Source organism: Pelophylax lessonae, assembly GCF_965119305.1.
Source record: "Pelophylax lessonae genome assembly, chromosome: 11".
NCBI classification, from domain to species: Eukaryota; Metazoa; Chordata; class Amphibia; order Anura; family Ranidae; genus Pelophylax; species Pelophylax lessonae.
The window spans coordinates 134,062,207-134,081,944 of record NC_138778.1 but is presented as its reverse complement, the minus strand read 5'-3'; the positions used below and the strand labels follow the sequence as shown (position 1 = coordinate 134,081,944).

General features: G+C 43.8%; 1 protein-coding gene across 2 annotated transcripts in view; it reads right to left on the bottom strand.

Moving 5' to 3' along the window:
* Positions 1-5,993: 5,993 nt before the first annotated feature.
* GGA3 (golgi associated, gamma adaptin ear containing, ARF binding protein 3) overlaps positions 5,994-19,738 on the bottom strand; it is a 95,934-nt gene continuing 82,189 nt past the window's right edge. For both annotated transcript variants that reach the window (XM_082271915.1, XM_082271916.1), the window contains exons 15-17: positions 15,548-15,717; positions 15,355-15,465; positions 5,994-6,293 (exon numbers count right to left, since the gene is read on the bottom strand). In XM_082271915.1, the coding sequence (XP_082128041.1) occupies positions 6,183-6,293; positions 15,355-15,465; positions 15,548-15,717 (392 nt within the window). In that variant the 3' untranslated portion in view covers positions 5,994-6,182. The remainder of the gene's footprint in view (positions 6,294-15,354; positions 15,466-15,547; positions 15,718-19,738) is intronic.

Here is a 19,738-nt window from a genome sequence, read left to right as displayed (position 1 = left end):
ATAGGGACCCAGGATTGGGAGACCAGGCCTCAAGGACAGAACCAGCCAGGCCGGGGGACTGATGAGGGCCGGGAGGTACAAACCCCCCCCCCCACACACAGTCAATCATCCAGTCGCTGGTGATGCACCCCCCCCCCCCGGCCCTCATCATCTTGCCCCCACCCCTGGAAAGTGGCCAGACCACCCAAACAGCCCCAGCATATGTGGAAGGGGGGGCTAGATGAGGGGCTCAGCAAGGGGGGTGCTTTCAGAAAGGAGGGGAACCTGGGGGTCCGACCGTCCCAAGGAGGGGCACACGTCCACCCCATAACCCTCCAAGGGGGAGGGGGGACAGCTACTCACCATACCAGGAACCAGGCGGGCACCGTTCCAGACAGAACCACCTCTCTATCGAAATGGGGGGCTGTGAGACCCGGTCGTATAAGACCTCGTGAGGCGTTTAACTTGCAGGCCAGCCCCCGTCCAGTGGGGCAATGTCGGGGCCGACCTAGCGCAGAGCTGAGGTCTGCGCGTGCTCGCTGGCCAGACTGGGGTGATCACTGGATCTAGTTATCCAGCCCGTCTGGCAATTGATTGTAGATCTCACAGGAAAAAATTTCCTATCTAAAAAATTTGCCAGGACCAAGGATCCCAGCAAGGAACTAGGTCCTTACTCCTGACTAGGCAGAAAAAAAAACTGAGTAGCTATAGCAGAGAGAGGGAGTACATCCCCTGGGACTGCCCATGGGTGTAGCCAGAATTTTTTCCTGCCTAGTGTCCTACTCCTGTAGGGAGCAGTATAACCCAATGGTTATGAATACCAGGAGCTGTATCCGTCAATGAACGAAAGAGAAATACTGCTTCCTGCCCTCACTCTGCAGTGATCAATGCTGGCAGAGCTAAGCATTAGTCATACCTCTGAGCAAAAGCTTCCTCACATGGAACCGCTTGAGCACCCTGACTAGGTGCTCAGTTCCGCTAAACAGTGCCTCCTGCCCTCCAAACCATTCCATGTATTGCAGAGAAGGGGGCTTGTCAGGCCAGTTGTTACAGAGTGTTTTACTAATTCCGGTGCCTATTGGGCTACACATTCAAATTTAGTCACCTGCACAGCTGTATTAGAAATGAAAATGGAGATTGTTAGTACAACATCTATCTGGCTCCATATGAATTTCTACAACTTAAAGTTGGCTTAAAGAATGGGTATTCAGATTCTTACAAATGCCCATTCCTGACTACTACTAGGTTTGTCAATTACATACTATAGCCTCATTATGTGCTGTCTTGATAATTTTCATATAGTGTATACATTGCTAGTGTAGATAGAAAGAAATGTTGAATACTAGTAATTTTTTAATTATAGTCTTGTTTTGAATTTTTCAATTTTTTTTATGTAGGATAAAGTTGACTTAAAGCTTAAACTGCAGCAGTAACATTTTGCACAAAACCTAGCACATTCCCTTTTAAATAAAGACATGGTCCTAGTCTAAAAGGAGTATACGTATGTATACGTCTTTGTAGGTTCCATTTAGAGAATGTGTTTTTTGTACTTATTGATTATAATCACATGTCTGAACTCTTGTGTCACAAGCACGTTTCACATAAAAACTCTCTTTTGCCTTTACCCACAACAAAGTCTTGGTAATGTTTACTCATTATTTGCTTTTAAGGACTCTTGTCTGATCTAAATCTCCTTTCTACCATTTACTCATCCAATATGGTTCTGGATTGTTTCCACCGCCAATTTGTTGTATGGCATATGGCACAATGTCTATAGTGTTTGGAATTTTTTCTGTTGACAAATTAATAATTTTGTGACAGAAAAAAAAATATTTTCTGCATTTGTGATTTTATGGGCATACAGCTCAAAGTCAAATTCCAAAATATTTCCAGCATTAGGAAGGTACTACACTCCTACTTCTAGGCTATCTCCAAACACCATTCAAAAAAGGTAGTAGTAGCTTGCTGAATTCCACTGGAGTTAATTTGAAATTTTGAAGGGGATTCAGCATTCATCCAAGTGGCTTTTAGAGCTCAAATGAGTGCTGAAATCACACCACGGTGCCATGAAACCTGGTACAGGTGATAGTTGTTTCACTTTTCAGGATATGCTCCCTACACTCATTAGAACTGATGAAGTTACCTGGATGAGTGACAAATGCCTTCAGCAAAAAAGTCCAGCTGAATGCGAAAAACAAATACTAATTTTACCATAACCTGCAATGCGAACTTTCACCAAAATATTCAGCACTGGATGGGGTCTGATCAGTGAGGTGTTATTTACAATCACAATCTCTTTATTCTTTATAGATAAAACAGCAGCGATTATGGCCCTAACGAGAGGATGGTGTTTGCCTATTAAAAGATCATGTTCTTGCAAACACTATGGCCTGTGACAGATCTAACCAGGACAAGGGCTTTTGGAGGGGACTGCAGGGTAGCCTCTTGCCTACTGACTATGGGCCCTGGTTTTGGAGGGGGCTTTATTCTTTGGGAAGCGCGTGCCTGGGGGACCTTTGGAGTGGTTTTGTTTCGGATTTGAGTCCATGTCTCCCCAAAACACACAGACTCTGGGAACCTAGGACATGGATACAGATTTGGGGCACCTGTGTTTTGTTGGGGTATGGCATCAGCAGCCCAAGCCAGTCTTGGCAGCTTCAAACCCCCCCCCCCCCCCTTAGACAGAGAGACTCACAGCAGAATATTATAATCAGCTCAAACAACCTGATGCTGGTGTCTCCTGCTGCTTGTAAATCTGTTTATTAAAGTGTCTTTCTCTTTGTATAATTCCCCAATTGTGTGCCTCCTAGGTGTGCATTCCATTGTTAATTGAGTCAACTATTGTTTATGTCTGTCTGCTAATCCTCTTGGAAATCTGATTGGTATTGTGTCCACTTCACCTTGTTACCGAACCCTTGTGGAATTTTTATGTTAGCTGTTCATTAGATGTACTGCTGGATGTATTGATGATATTACTGATTAAAGTTTGCATTGTTTAGGATAATGTGATTAAGCTCTTATCTGATTTTATGTGGTATAAATTCTGGGTGAGTTCTCAAAAACAGAGTTCCAGTTTGCTCCCAAGCTAGTGTCGTCTAGTACTTGGATGCAATTCTCAGCTATAATACCTGGTTCCAGAGTGGATGAAGCTGTATTTTGGTGGGGGCACGCAAGCTGGGTGCCAGGCAGTCCATCACATTTGGTTGGCAGCAGTGGGATATGCTTCCTCCCTATGGAGCAGTTCCAAACTACCACCGGAACACATCTTCAGGAGACTACTGCAGAGTGGCGTTATTCCCCACAGCAATGGAAGCAGAGTTTCAGGGGCAGATGCAGCTGAAGCTCACCCAGTTTGGAGGACCAGTCCACCTGTTTCTGTAAGGGAGGCACTGGTGTGAAGGGATGTAATTTACCGGGGGCTAGGGAGAGAAGCTCTACAGTTGGAGCAAGAGCATTGTGGAAAGGATCTTACTACCCCGAATGAACGATACTGGCTTCAGCAGGACTTACAGATGCCCTTTCACGGTAAGCAGCCCCAGCAGGAATGGGTGACCCCACTGGAAGGTCTGGTCTGCATCGAGATGATGTTGGATGAAGGATACTAAGAGCTTCATTGGTACGTCAATAAAGAGTTCCAGTTTGCACCTAAGCTAGTATCGCCTAGTCCTCGGGTTCAATTCTCAGCTATAATACCTGTTTCCTGATTCCAGAGTGGAGGAAGCTGTATCTTGGCAGAGGCACCCAGGTTGGGTGCCAGACGGTCCATCACATGACTTTTGCTGGTCACATAAGTGCACTTATTTGTGCTCTCCTGTGACTCAGAATCAGTTGACAGCGGGCTAAAGCCCGGTCAGCTGATGTCACAGAGCTGCCCCAGTCTCTGGATGTATCCTGACAATAATGTCAGGAAGCATGCAGATGCCTGACTGGCAGCTGGCTGAACCTCTCAGCATGCCACTGAGAGCCCAAGTCGCTCCCCCTCCACAGCCCCCAGCATTTCAGTGAGCGCTAGAGGAAGAGCAGAGAACCGGTGACTGACAGTCACCGCGGTCTTCTCAGTGCAGACCGAGCATTCAGTGATCAGCAGTCATGTGATCGTTCCATTTTTGGGCTCAGAGCTGGTGGGGGACAGTTTTAGCATTGGATCAGCAATATAGGTAAATATGTATGTTTGTTTTTATTCCCCCATTTCTCCTTTAAGGTAAAAATGGAGGTCAATAATCTTACGAAAAAAAAGCAAACAAGACAAAAACTTTATTAAACATGCAAACTTCGGCTTCTAAACAACACTCACACTGCAGATTTGTAGCCTGTTACCATATATTTGCACAAATATTACAGAAGTCTTCTGTTTTCTTCAACAGGATCTCATCATGTCTGTCTGATTTTCAGGCTATTAATACAGTACAGTTTTACTGAAAAGAATGCAGAAGGGCTTAATGACAATGGAAAAATAGCAGGGCTGTTGCCTATAGCAACAAATCTGCTTTGCTCTAAAATGAGAAGCCTAATTAGTTGCCAGGGGTAATAGCTCAACTTTTCTCCAGTTTCCATAAATTGTCCAACTGTGCTTGTAAGATAAACCTGTCTTTCAGAGCAATTACAAATAGTCACTTGTCACAGAAGAAAGGATATACTGTAATTTGGTCCCTATAGTTCACTGACCTATATCTATCTTTAAACACGATGATAATATGACAAACTTTTATCATCCATATTTTAGCCTCTATTAGGGCAAAGACAACCTGATGTACAGAACACTGGTCTTGAAATTAATAGAGGTATCTGCAAAGTATTAAACCTTTCTACTTTCTTCCATGACAATAATCTCTATTTCTGAAACTTGTATATTACTAGACTACACAAAATATTTCCAACAGTTATTATTTTTTTGTTCTAAACCCAATCTCATATAAACAACCGCATACATTTACAGAACCTTTCATACTTATCTTAACAGATATTGAAGGCAAACATTATTGGCTTTTAGAGAACAGGAACATGTCAAACTAAAATGAAAAAAAAAAAACGAAAAAAAACAAAACAAATCTTTGGTCGATTGAGAGTAAATTGACACTGCCAAGACCTCTAGGATAACAAGCATAATTATCCAATAAGATTTTTTACATATGTGTTGGTGTAGGTGGTCTGCCTTTTCATATCTGAAATAAAAGTAAAGGCTACCTGTAGTAATAAGAATGCCCTCTCAACAATAGTGCTCCTCACTTCTTACTACTGCAGCTTGCCTTTGGCTGCACGGCATCTATATCCTCACTGGACTCAGCGATCTGAGTCTACATGCATGGGCTACCTGTCCTTGTGCCACCTAGCAGGGAGATGAGAAGTTCTTTCATCTATAAGGTACACCATGCGCAGTAGCTCTTAAATCGCTGGCTCCAGAGGGGTTGTAAAGTCTGTCTGCCTGTGCCAAGTGTAAAGTGTTGGATTATGCATTATGATATAAGTACTTAATTTAATAAATATGTTCATGGAGGGTCACATAAGTTTTACTCAGAAACAATAATTTGTCAGGATGGTTGTTTTAGTGTCAAAGCTGAGGTACCCATCCAGTGTGGGAGGCTGCAATTGCCTGGTGCTTGGAAGCGGTGTAAAAAAAGGAGGGCAGGCACCTAATTGTGCCTGATACTATCAGCTGTAATCTGCTGTAGAAATAGCACTGCACCTGGGAGTCGGGCAGTGGAAGCCTCCTGTACTGGATAGAAGCCTTGGTTCCATCAGCTCCCAGCCATCCTACTACTTACCTTATCAAGAGGCAGAAAAACATTTGTGACTATATTTGCCCTTTTTTTCACTAGTGAGACTAACAGATTAATTGTAGATTGGATTCTACAATAACAAAACAAAACGAGAATAATACTGCCTACAAAAAAAATGTATAAACATATGTCAAAGCCTCTATGCTCTTTACCAATCCACTGGCTTTTTAGCCGCAATGGTTTAGACAAAAGAAAGGCTGGCATATCATTACACAACAGTAGTATCAATGCTTTAGAAGCTCTGGACACAGAAGGGAAATCAATGAGTCCACTCGGGAGAGTACAAATAAAGTGCTGTGAGGGTCTCAATCACTCCCACTACATCCAGCTTTTCACTGCCTAGATGTTGAAGACGTGTAAACAACCTGCATATTGAAGCAAAATCACTTCTCTATCACAGTCTGAAGTTGACAACAAAAATCAGGGTCATAGTTTTCCCCAGAGATCTGGGCTGGGAAACTGGTCCACTTCTCCAACCTCTGTGCTGAATTCTTCTCCCAGTGTAAATGATAGCTTATACCTGAGCCGCAGTTTTTCCTGCAGGGAAAGAAAACATATTCAATGTCTGTGTATGCTGGCATTACAATGCTGGTTCACACACAATTCCTCAAGCCTCAAGCCCGCAGCGATTATATTTCACTATATAAGTTTGTCATTTGTCACGTTTTTACGTTTATGCTGGAGCTCCCGAATTTTATCACTTTTATATTTGTTTCTGCCCTTTGAAACAATCATATCACATTTTTTCTCCACTGCGCGGGATTATTGGTGCTTAACACCGATTTCTTTCATTTTAACCAGTATCAGTGTCAGTGCAACCAGTGTTAATTAACACTGACACTGGTGCCACTATTTTCAAACCATTTGGGGGAAAGAAAGTCATTTTCGGCTTCGGTTTTCGGCCAAGGGCATCCTGAATTTTCGGTTTCTGTTTCGGCCCAGAATTTTCATCCCTAGTTTTCCCTGTGTGAGGGAAAAGCCATCTATGCCGGAAGAACACACAGTGATTATTGCTAGTGGTTATAGGCGATAATGGCTTGTAAAATCTGAAATGCTGGTTGTACCCAAGTCAATCGATGGATCGACTCGGGTACAATCAGCCTGCCCATTGATGGTTCGAATCTCGGCCAGTCTCTGCTGAACCTCCCGAGATTCAAACCAACTACGGCTGGCATTACCAGACATGCCTGATTGATGAATTTACTCACAAAAGGGAATAAAAATCAAGGAACATAGTTCAGTCAGTGATTATACTATACTCTGCTTCCTGAAAAGAAATCCACAAAGTATGCACTGTTGATTAACACTGAAAACCTAAGCAACCAAATATCTACTTGTATGGCTTTAAAAAGCGTTTGTCTTTTTGTAATACGGTAGCCAATAAAACATTAGCAATAAAAATTTTACCTATATTGATGCAATAAAACAGGAATTTTGACATTGTTGTAAATTCTGTTTGAGATCCCAAGGAGACACAGGAGATTGAGTTGGGGGCTTTTTTTGAGCAACTTCCTGAAGGAAGGTCTTGATTAGGAATTGTAAGGCAAGGAAATTCTGGAGGAGGGTGGATAAGGCAGATACCTGTCCACTGAGGGTACTCAGACTCAAGAAAGGCCAAAATACGAATGATCGAGTATTCCCTAGGCTTTAGCCATCTGTCCCTACACAATGCAAAGAAGGCCTTCCATGTGGTCAATTTTTGCATGAGTTGCATTTCATTGCTCTGAGTAAGTTGGGAATAATAGAGAGATACCCTTATTCCTTAGAACTTGGGTTTTAACAGCCATGCCATTAAAGTGGGTGTAAACCCAATTTAATGACTTGCACCTATAGGTAAGCCTATATTAAGGCTTACCTATAGGTGCTGTAAATATCTCCTAAACTTGCACCGTTTAGTAGATATTTACAGTGCATGCAGCCCATGACATCATCGGCGCATGCGTTCTGAAGAAACAGCCACTGTGCCATTTCTTCAGAGCTCTGTGCCATGACTGGAGGTTCCTGCAGCATGCGCGGGAGTGACGTCACACGGCTTTGGCCAGTAATACTGCCGAAGTCCGCAGACCGGGAAGAAGACGGGTGAAGATGGATGCGGCCAGCAGCGGGGACAACGCGGGCTTTGTTGCAGGTGTCACATAATGTGCTAGTATGCGATAAATACTAGCACATTATGCATTTACTTTGCAGAGAAAAAAAAAAAAAGAAAAAATGTTGTGAAGAGTTTACTTCCTCTTTAAGCCAGCGACTGAGAAGCGGGATGGAATAGGGGGGCTATAATTCTGGTCTGTTTGGAAGAGACCAAGGCTTGTCCACCAGAGGCCCAACTATGTCTGCTTACCACATTCCTCTGGGCCAATTTTGGTGTCATCAGAATCACTAGGACATTTTCCTCCACTATCTTGCCACAAGAGAATCACTTTGGAAAGTTGAATATCCAGCCATAGGTTAAAAGGAATTGAATCGTCATTTGAACACTGGCAGACAAAGTTATGGCTGAGAAATACTTTAGTAGGAAGATAGCCAGGTAACCTGTCACATGAATGCCCTGGGTTCTTAGAAGTGTCAGAAGGGTAAGCACTCTTCTGAACACTCTGGGTGCAGAGGATAGCCCGAATGGCACTGCTATAAACTTGAAGTACTAGGCTACCACAGCAAAACAAAAGTGTTCAGGTAAAGGGAAGACAGGGATGTGTAGAAAGAGATCTTGTATGTCTGCTGATGCAAGAAAATCCCCTTGTCTGAGATAAGCAATGACAAATCTTGTTGTAAGCAATGACTCCTTGTGCCTGAAGTTGGTGCAAGGCAGTCATTAAATCTGCCATCCTTTGTTATGAGGCTGGCAGATTGGAAGGTAAAAAGCAAGGAAGGGGCAGCAAAAGAAATTCACTATTGTACAATGAAATGACAGATTGGACCCAGAGCTCTGGGACATCTCGGATTCAGCTTGGCGCAAATGCCCAAAGATGCCTAGACTCCTTCACTGTCCCTTCATTGCTTGCACCAAAAAGTGTTAGAGAGTGCAGATACCACAATAAAGTGAATAGCTCCAAAATCGCCTACCCATTAAACTGCATGGTGTGTTATGCACTGCGGATTGTGTTATTCAAAACCAGGGACGAGTGTCAATACACAGGGAAATCCTGTCTTATCTTATCCACAGAGTTCAGCCTTTTAGAGGTCCAGGTTTCACCCATCGCATTGGGCGTACCCCTGAAGGGGAATTCAGATTCTGGGGCCATAAAAATGGACCACAGCCATGGACCGGTACAGCACCCTGCAGCTAACTTCACACACTGCACTTCGTTCCACGGTGAGTGGCTACGGCAGGACCCAGTGTTTAAAGCAAACATTACAGGCCAGCCCACACAGTAGGGTCCGGGTACGGTCCATGGTGTACACACCGAGGGTAATCTCTGGAAACTGCTAGGTAGCCCAAGGCAATAAGTCTGCATTCCTTTAGAAGTGATTAACCCTTTAGGAGCATTTCATTAGAACTGAAATTTGTTTTGCAGAGGATGCCTAAAATCTGACTTGTATCTTAGTGCAGAGTTCTGGGAAAAGCAGTGATACATAAGCAAAAAATGACATTTTAGAGCGCATTTTGTACACCAACTGTGTAGCCATATTGCATTAAATTTGACAGAAAATTACAGCTTTGCAGATTGAAAAGGAAAGGTAATTTTTAATAACATTAAATTACAATATGGCGTGAGTCACAATTGTAAATGCAATGTTATTTTTTGTATCTTTTTTTTCTCTCTATTTTTTTAATAGAGTTACCCTTTAACAAATGTGTGAACAGAAACCCTGATGGCAGCCTTGCAAATCTGTGAAACTGTGCTTCATGGGCTTTTCAGCATCGGACATCTAATATCTGGTAGAATGCAGCCTAACAGGTAAGGGAGGAAACGCCATCCTTTAGGCCAAAGTTTCTATTGATGACTTGTCTAATCCACTGAACAAAGGTGAAACAAGAAGCAGGGAAACCCCTGTAGGAACCCTCAGGATGTGCAAGGATGCTAAGATTGCATAGAAGAGGTGGTAGACTCTCACTGCACGTACCAAGTCAATAAAATGGAGAAAACATTTCTCTGGATGTTTCGGAGCAGAACATTAGTAGAAAAGGACAATGTCTAGGTCGGGATGGAAGAAGGAATCCACATAAGGGTGAAAGAAGGCTTCAGGCCTTAGAACAACCTTGTCTTTAACACTAGGAAATGCTCTTTATAGGATAAGGCCGCTAACTCATAGCAAAGAGAAAAGCCACCTTGTGAATACAAAGTCAAAAAAAAGCACCAGACCAATAAGTTAAGAGTCAAATACCTTTTAATGTTGGAGGAAAACAATACAAAATAGCCAAAGCGTTTTAGGAGTATAAAGACATTCCCCCTTCATCATGGCTTAGGTATTGTATAAACCTGGGAGGACTCAAAGTGGCAGAATTACCACAATTAAGGTATAACTAAAGGCAGATTTTTTTTTGTTTTGGATAGAGTGGAGAGGGATAAGACCATCAAGTTTTTTTTCTGTCTGTGCTCCCATTAGGGAGATTCACCCGATTTACAAGTCCTATGTATCATTATCAACATTAAAAATCAAGATTTTTGGGTTTTCACCAGAACAGGGATAGAGGGGAAATCTTCTACTGGAGACATTAGTTCTGGTGTTTCCTTACTATGGAGGAATTTCCTCTCATCTCCTGTTTTGGCTGTCAGACAAGAAGTTAAGGAAACCTCCCCAAAACACTGACCCTCTCTTAATCTATCCAAAATGAAAAAAAAAAAAAAACGTTTTACCTTTAGTTCTACTTTCATTGTTTAATTGAAAAAACTGACCCAATGCCCAGGAGCAGTACTGTGTGACTTTTTTCATTAATGAATTGTGGTAATTTGAGCCCTGAAGAAGGTGAAAATCTTTAAAACTCTTGAAATGCAATAGATCATTTGTACTGTTTGCTGAGAAAACTCTAACAGTAAAAGTTCTGGACTCTCAGCTCACTGGTCTGACACAGTTGTTGGACTTTGTATACGTAGCCTCCAAACATGAGGTCCCCTGTTTATGGGGGCACCCTGTTTGTGTTTAAGGGCAGCCTCAGCGAAGTCACTGTACTCCATATGAATTTATTTTATTTATCTTCTCCAAATTCTGATTCACTGATGAGTCAAATCCAACACCTCAGTTACACATATTCTACCTTGCAAATAAAGTCAGATTAGGGAATTTACTGAATAGGTTTAAAGGGTGGTCTCTGAAGTGCCAAATGAACCATGTTAAGGTGCCACAGAGTTACAAGGGAACGCATAAGGAGAGAGATGTGTAAGACACCCTACACAAATGCCTTGACTAAGGAATGATAAGGCAATGGTCTGGGAAACAGATTTGTACCTGGTACTTAAGGACAGATGCTGATCTAGACCAGAACACAGAAAGGACAGGATGTATCCTATGCAGTACTTCCTATGATAGAACTTTCAAGATGGTAGGGGCCACCACATCTGTTAAGTCCCTGTCCCTTAGAAATGGGCTTCAACAGTCATGTAATTAAAACCAGCAAACGAGAAGCAGGATGGACTGGCCATAAAACAGAAGGTCCAGACAATCTGAAGGGTGCATAGGGACTCTGCCAGGAGTCTGAGTATGTCTGGGTACCATGTTATCATGTTTCAGATAAGTGTGAGGAGAATCACTAGAATGCTCTCCATCTTTATCCTGCAGAGCAGAAAAGCGAAAAAAACTGGAGAGGTTGAAAGGTGTATTTCAGGTAGAACTGACCTACGGAGTCACCAGAGCATTCACTGCCAAGTTGAATCTGGATGCCAGAAGATCCAAGTGCAGCATTCCTTACCTGAAGCAAAAGGCTTGAAACAAATATGAAGAATCCATTCACCTGGATCCAGATTCTAACTGAAAAAATCCACCTGGAAATTTTCCACATCTGGTATGTGAATAATGGACAAGGCCAGAATGTAACATTTTGCACAAGACAGGATCAACTCCTTAATGATTGATGTAGGCCACTGCCACTGCATTATCCGACTGAATTCTTTTTGAATGACATTGCAACTAAGGGGCCCAGCTATCAAGGGACAACCAAATTGCCCTGAGTTCCAGGATATTGATGGCAAGCCAGACTTCCTCTGACAACCAACTCCCATGCACCAAAAGGGAAACAAGGACTCCTCCCCAGCCTAACAGATTAGCATCCATGGTAACAACGTTTTACATCTTTGAGGGAAAGGGTTTGTCTGATTTCAGTGCTGAGTGGAAATCCCCCTGGTCTAAGAGAGTCTGGCCTTGCAGGTCAGACGCACAGACCAAGTCTGTTTGTCCTACGCTGCCAGAATGTTGAGCTGCAATAGGAGGGAAGCTACCATAAGGCTCATGATCATCATGTAGCACCCCATCAAGGGTCGACCTTGGGACAAAAAACCCTGGGCATGAGAGCAGAGGGACAGAAGTTTGTCCGATATCCAATGTCAGGCATAGGTATTCCAATCAATGACTAGGCTCTGGTGACAACTTCTGAAGTTTGAGGATCCAATCGAAGCTCTGCAAAACCTACACTGTCCACTGGATAACAGGGATAGGAAGTACTGATCCTTTATCAGGAGAAGCACCTTGGTGAAAATCTGGGGGAAACTTAGATATTCTAAAGCAGGCATGTCCAAAGTCCAGCCCGCGGGCCAAATGCGGCCCCCGCGCTGCTTTAATACGGCCCCACAGGTAATTTGGAAAAATACATTGGCATCATTCATGAATTTTTTTGCTGCCATCATTAATCATCATCGGTGGGTTCATATAGCGCTTATATATGGTTAACCCTTGTGTGACTGATTAGGGAGCACGCATGCTCCGGATTGAGATGAATACATTGTAAAATCTCAGTTAACATCAGTTGGTCTAAATCAGTTATCAATATATTTGAACACAACATGTATACTCTGTGTTATGTTCCTGTTCATATTTTTTTTTTAACTTAAAAGTTGACAGACAACCTTTATTACCAATAATATGTAATGTACTTTACAATGTTCCTGACATATAGTTCAGCTTCCTGGATTTTTTTTTCATCTGGCCTTCAGATATGAAAGGCAGAGCGATTTAACATCCGTTTAGATTTGTCTTCCATGTAATGAAAGGAAAAGTATGCCGTTTGCAATAAACTTTGCATAAAATAGTTAGTTTGTATTTAATTTGAATGGTCCAAAGAATGTCAGGTAAAATGGTCGGCCCTCACGCAGGTTCACTTAATGAAATCTGGCCCTCTTTGAAAAAAGTTTTGACACCCCTGTTATAAAGGAAAACTGACAAATTGGTAATGCTGACAGACAACTGCAAAATGCAGACAGTCAAGATGAGGAAAGATGGGTATGTACAAGTAAGCATCCCAGATGTCTACTGAAGCCATACAATTTCCCTGGAAGGAGGGGGACAATAAGAGATCTGGTGCAATCCATGCAGGACTTTTTAACCCACAGGAGCAAGTTGAGGGTTTCAAACCCAGAATAGGCTGAACTTCTTCATTTGGCTTGAGAACTGTGAACAGATTTAAGTAGAAAGCTTGAATGCATTTCTTGCTCAGGACTGGGACAACGACCCTCTGTGAGAGGAGCTGCTGAACAACGTCCTTGCAGGGAGAGAGGAAAACTGGAGAGCGTAATACAGAAAGGAGACATAGTCCAAAACTCCAGTTTGTAGAGCTTGGAAAGAAACACTCTTTCTGTAGACATCTGAGAATTCCTGGGAGCAGACGGGCCAAAAGATATCCCTCTACTCTGACAATAGGGCTGTTCATTGAGTGGGAAGAAGGGTTGAGGCCAGATTTTGCTGATTTGGAGGACCATGTCTTCAGACAAAAAGTAACTTCAGACTTAGGCTTGGAGCTGGAGGCCTTAGAGGAATGAAAGGAACAACTTTTTTTAAGCTTCATGAGTATAAGTTCTACCTGTGAAGCACATGCCTTCTTTTTCTGGAGAGAAGAGTTTTCTTACTCCTTGTTATCCTTATCCAAAGAGGGGTCAAACAGATGCTCTCCTTTAAAGGGCAGAGGCTCTCTACATTTCCTGCATGGGATTTATTTTGACCAGCATTTGAGCCAAATAATCCTGTGCATATGGATGGAGAGAAGGCTGATTTTGAAGATCTGATGAAGCATACTGGCCAAGCCATTCACACAGAAGTAGGACAGGTAAACCTCTAGTTGTTGGTGTACGGATGGAATCACCAGAATGGAGCTAGGGTTTTGGGCCATGTACTTAATACAGGCAGAAAGGGTCTAGCAAGCAGCCATAAAAGCAACTGCGGGTTGTAAGCTGGAGCCTGCCAAGGAAAAAGGGGCCCAGTGGATAACCTTTTATACACTGGGTTATTGAAAACAGAATAATCCTCTACAGGGACTGAAAGCATCTTTTTAAGATACGAGAGGGAAGGATCCACTACAGGGACTATTTGTTTTTGCACTAAGCTCTCTTCGAGAGCATATTGCTGATCAAAACATTTAGGAGGAGCAAATAGTTTGTTAGGGTGAGTCCAGTCACCATACAGTATGTGCTCCAAAAGTGAGGGGAGACCTTGGCGTGAGCAGATTCAGACTACTCTAATGCTAAAAAAAAAAAAAGTACAGAATCAAAAGGGGTAGCAATGGTATCCCTGAGCGTGGATGAAATTTTAGTCTGCTCACATTTCTCAGAAGCAGAGTGGGGATCTTCCTCATAGGGTTAAGTCTTCTGAGCCAGGCCTTGTAGACTGCTGCACCCAGGCAGGCAACAAGGGTCTCTGGGCTATGAAGGAAGCCTTATAGATTGCAGGTGCCAACTGGGAGAAAGTGCAGCCAAAAAAGTAAAATGACGCACACATGCTTAGTGAAGCGGTTAAGAATGAGGGCGCATGGACATAGTAGTAGCAAATGTGGCAGACTAAGGAAAAAAAATGGTGCCAAATATAAATGTCCGGTGGCTCCCATCCATGGTTGTTACACACAGTGTCGCAGCATACACTCTTGGTGACCGAAGAACACAAGCGCCAGCACCCTGAGGCAGATGTAAAGGGTACAAGTCCTGCACTTACTGCGGTCTTCACACTGGATTAAATATAAGGACTAAGAATCAGTCATTGATCCCTGGTTCTATTGGTCAAGGATCCAGTGCCCGAAGTAACATTACAGACTAGCACCACATCTTCATCCAAACTGGGTCTATGTATGGTCCCTTCCAAGACTTAGGAGGAGTAAACTAATCTGGAAGCTGCAGAAGGAGACACTGTGGCTATGGTGCAGCCAGGAATATTGATAGGAGAATCATCTTAAAGAAAAAACCTCCATAGCAAAGAGGCAACCTTTCTGAAAGAGAAAGGAGGTCCATCACCTAAGCACACTAGCAAAAACTGAAGCTAGCTGGGAGTGTAAGGGGTTTACAGGGGAAGTCACTGCAGCTTTTTTTTTTTGCCAGTGTCCAATCACCTGAAGGTAGCTGTACATAAACATGTTAAAAGACTAAAGATCATGTGTCCTGTACTATATGACTAAGTAGAGGCAAAAATTTGCAGAACTACTTGGGAAATATAGCACATCTGAGAGATTATCCCAAAGTCTATTCATTACCTTAAGTGGGTTTGCCAGCAACATGACTTGTGTGACTGATGCAGGAGGTAAGATAGGATTGAATGCTGCCATCTCTGTCCCAGAAGCAGGCTGTAACTTCACCTTCATTGTCTATAACACCAAGAAATTGACATTTTAAAAGGATAGCGGTCACAACAAAAACAGCATGCCAAGTCATGAGATCCTTAAATACCTTGGGAACTGCTGCCTGGAAAATAATATTTCGTATTGGAAGAGGAGCTGTGTTCAGCATAGAGATCACTACAACCAAAACATCTGGACGGTCAGGTGGGCAGTCCTTGGCAAAATGCAGCAGAATGCGGAAACCATTCTTATCATAAGCAGTCACTGGCAGGAGGGAACCTGAAAGGCCAAAAATTAACAATTTAGCAGAGTTTGAGCTCAGTATTTAAGCTGCAGAAAGAAAGACCAATGACCCTGGCTAACTGACTACAAACCAGACATTCTCTTTTTTGTAATCATTTGCGCAGTAGCAGTGAATAAATGAACAACCTATAATGCTTCAGCTCTATCTTACCAAGTGGGCCACACTTACATCCATTATTGGTTGTAAAGTACAGTAAAGTATTGAACAGATGACTACATAAGACTTTTTTTTTTTTAACTGACATAAGATTGTTTAACTGATTCACAAGAGGGTCATTCATTTTGTACTTGTGAAGACAGTCAGCAAAAGATTCTAATGCAAGTAGATATTCTCTTCTCTTTTCAACAGAAATTATGATGTTGTAATGTGAAAGTGAACTCATACAAAATGGTAAAGTGCAATTCTAGCCCAATATTCTTTTCTAGTTTTGGATTTTATGTTGACCACTGTCATCTAGACAGAAAGTAATAAGAAACGAAACATATAACAGCTTTCATCAGAACAAGAGGTGAGGATTATTCTGCAGTTTAGCACACCTGTTCTGGTGATTCACAATCAGAATGACGTCACAGAGCCAGTCCAGGCTCTGCAGGGATCCCGACCATAATGTCAGGATCCGCCCAGATGCTTGGCCAGCAGCTGGCTCAGCTTCTCAGCATGCTGCTGAGAGCCTGAGCCAGCCTCTCAAGCCTCCTCCACAGCCCAGTGCTCCAGTGCACACTGGAGGGGCAGAGCAGAAAGCCGGTAACTGAGTCTGACAATCACAACTTTCTGCTCAGAGCAGACTCGAGAACTGAGCAATCAGTGGTCTTTAATGGTTCAATTCTCAGTGTGGAGCTAGTGAGAGGCAGCTGCAGCTCAGATCGGTGCTGCAGCCATCTAGGTGAGTATAGTTGGTTGTTTTTTTATTATCCTGCACTTCTCTTTAACCTGGAAGGAATTTTCAACCAAACTTTAAAAAATGGATTTTTGTAAAATCTTACCGTAAAATCCTTTTCTCTTAAGCTCATTGACAGACGTAGCCCTCCTTGATTAATATCAACTCGGGTTATACTGCCCTCTACAGGAGTAGGACTAGACAGGAAAGAAAACGTTCTGGCCACACCTTAGGGGCAGTCCCAGAGGGTATATCCTCTCTCTCTCTGCTACAGCAAATAAGTTATGTCACAAAGCAGTGTTTAGAGAATTTAACCCAACCCAACTCAAAAACAGAGGGGCGGGTACTACGTCTGTCAATGAGCTTAAGAGAAAAGGATTTTACGGTAAGATTTTACAAAAATCCATTTTTCTCTGTCGCTCATTGACAGACGTAGTCCTCCTTGATTAATATCAACTCGGGACGTCCCAAAGCAGTACCACAAATGAGGGGTGGGAAAATGGAAATCAAAATCCAATCTAGAAGGCCCAATCGGTGCCAACTAGAAGTCTTAAAGGCTCATCAATCAAAGGATGAGACTCAACTGAAATTCCAACGGAAAAAAACCCTCGAGGTAGACCACCGGTCTCCTCAAATTGCGGCCTGCAAAACCTTGCAGCCAAATGAGGCATCCGCCGATGCCATCACATCAACTTTTTATACAATTTTGTAAAGGTATGCACCGACGACCAGGTGGCCGCCTTGCACACCTGGACCACTGACGCCTGATGGCGGTAGGCCCAGGAAGTACTGAGCGCTCGAGTGGAGTGCGCCTTAACAGGGAACGGAGGATTCCGACCCCTAATCGAATAAGCCTGTACCACCGTCTGTCTAATCCATTTGGAGATAGTCGCGGCAGATGCAGGCAACCCCTTTCTGGGGCCATCCGTGATCACAAAAAGTGAATCCGTCTTACGGAACGATTCCGTAGCCTTCAGGTATACCCTGATTGCCCGAACCACATCCAAGGAATGCAACGCATATTCCCGAGGATGATTGGGCTGAGGACACAAGGAAGGTAGCACAATATCTTCATTCAGATGAAAGTCTGAAACCACCTTAGGAAGAAAGGATGGCTTTGGATTATCCCTATGAACCACTAGATATGGGGAATGGCATGATAATGCAGCCAGTTCTGACAACCTGCGTGCAGAAGTGATAGCCACCAAGAAGGCCACCTTCTGGGATAATGTAAGCAAGGGAATCTCCCTGTCGGTTCTGCAGAAACCTTCAAAGGGAGGTTTCTGCAGAACCGACAAAACCAAATTAAGATCCCAGGGCGGTAAGGGCGCGCGGACTGGCGGAGCCAAGTGCCGCACCCCCTGGATGAAATTCCGCACCAAGGAATGAGTAGCCAAAGGCTTCTGAAAGAAGATTGCTAATGCTGAAACCTGACCCTTGATGGTGCTCAAGGATAGTTTCTGCTCAACCCCCTTTTGCAGAAAAGCCAAGATTCGGGTCACCGAATAGGTACGTGGGGAAAATCCCAAAGATTCACACCACGCGATATAAGTCTTCCATGTGCGATAATAGACTTTGCTGGAAGTCGCTTTCCTTGCTTTAATTAGAGTAGAAATAACTGAAGCTGACAACCCTCTGTCCTTCAGTACCTGGGTCTCAATGGCCAGGCCATTAAAACCAGCGACTGTAAAGCACGATGGAAGATCGGTCCTTGAGACCGCAGATCCTCCCTGAGAGGAAGTCTCCAAGGAGCGTTCGCGACTAGCATGTCCAAGTCGGCCTGACCGGCTTGACGAGGCTAGCCTAGAATTTCCAGGATAACTGGAGTTCCCTCCATCTCTATCCTGCGGAGAAATCTCAGCAGCAATCTGAGAGGAGGGAAGACATATAGTAGCTGACACTGCCTTTACAGGCCGTTCAGCGAGTCTGCTGCGTCCGCTAGAGGATCGCGGGTGCGCGTTACCAACCTCCGCGCCTTCCTGTTGAGCTGATATGCCAACAGATCCACCTCCGGGATGCTCTGATGAAGATACAGATGGTGAAATCCTTGGTGATCGACCTAAGTCATCACCCTGATATTGTCGGACTGGATCCGAACCAGGCTGCCCTAGAGCTGCTTGGTCCAGGCAATCCGACAAAGTCTGATCGCTCTCTGTTCCCACACATTTATCAGAAACTTGATTCCTATCAGGAGTGATGATTTCTCCTGGTTGAGCATTAGAGACCGAAGTCACCAGACTAGAGGCTCCTTGGTCCGCTTGCTCAACCGGATCCGATTCCTGGAGGGAACTGAGAATGATCTTTGGAAAAGGTAAAGAAAATGATCTGTTCAGGGAACGGGAACTACCGCTCCCTGTAGCACCTAAATGTTGGAAGGGAAGAATCGCACCGGTAGCAGTGATCGACACTCGATCTTGTATCCTGATCGTATGATCTCCTGAACCCCTTAGTCCGGGATTCAGGAAAGCCCTAGATCTGAACACCGGTGAAGACGCCCCCCCACCCCTAAACCGGGTGGGGGCGCACCTTCAGGCTGTATTAGCCTTAACTTCAGGTTTGGCTGAGTCGGCCTTTTGTTTGCCCGACCAGCGCCTCTTGAACCCTCCTAGAGGGGCTTTGCCTTTCCTGCTCGCCCCAGCGGAGCGAACGAACCCTTTATGAGCGGCAAAGAAAGGTCCACGCTTTTACGAGGTCCTTTAGCTTTAGCAGCCTGCGGCAAAAAAGTGCTCTTGCCCCCAGTGACATCCTTAATGATCTCATCTAGGGTGGCCCCAAATAAGCGATTCCCCTGAAAGGGGAGATTCGCCAAGGCTTTTTTGGAACCTAGATCCGCCAACCAGCATTTTAACCACAGCATACATCTGAGGACTACCGCTGACATCGATGCATGCCCTAACAAGGGGGTGGCATCCAGGGCTTCGTCACAGACGAACTGCAGTCCTTGTATAATTTGTTCCATCAAATCAGATGCTGCCTGGGGGATACCTTTCACCTTTAGGTCATGGCGTAACAATTTTGCCCATTCCGTTAATGTTTGTGAAACTAAACCAATGACAATCACTGGTCTAAAGGCTGACCCTATCAGGGAAAAAGTGCGGGACTCCGCTTCCATCTTCCGA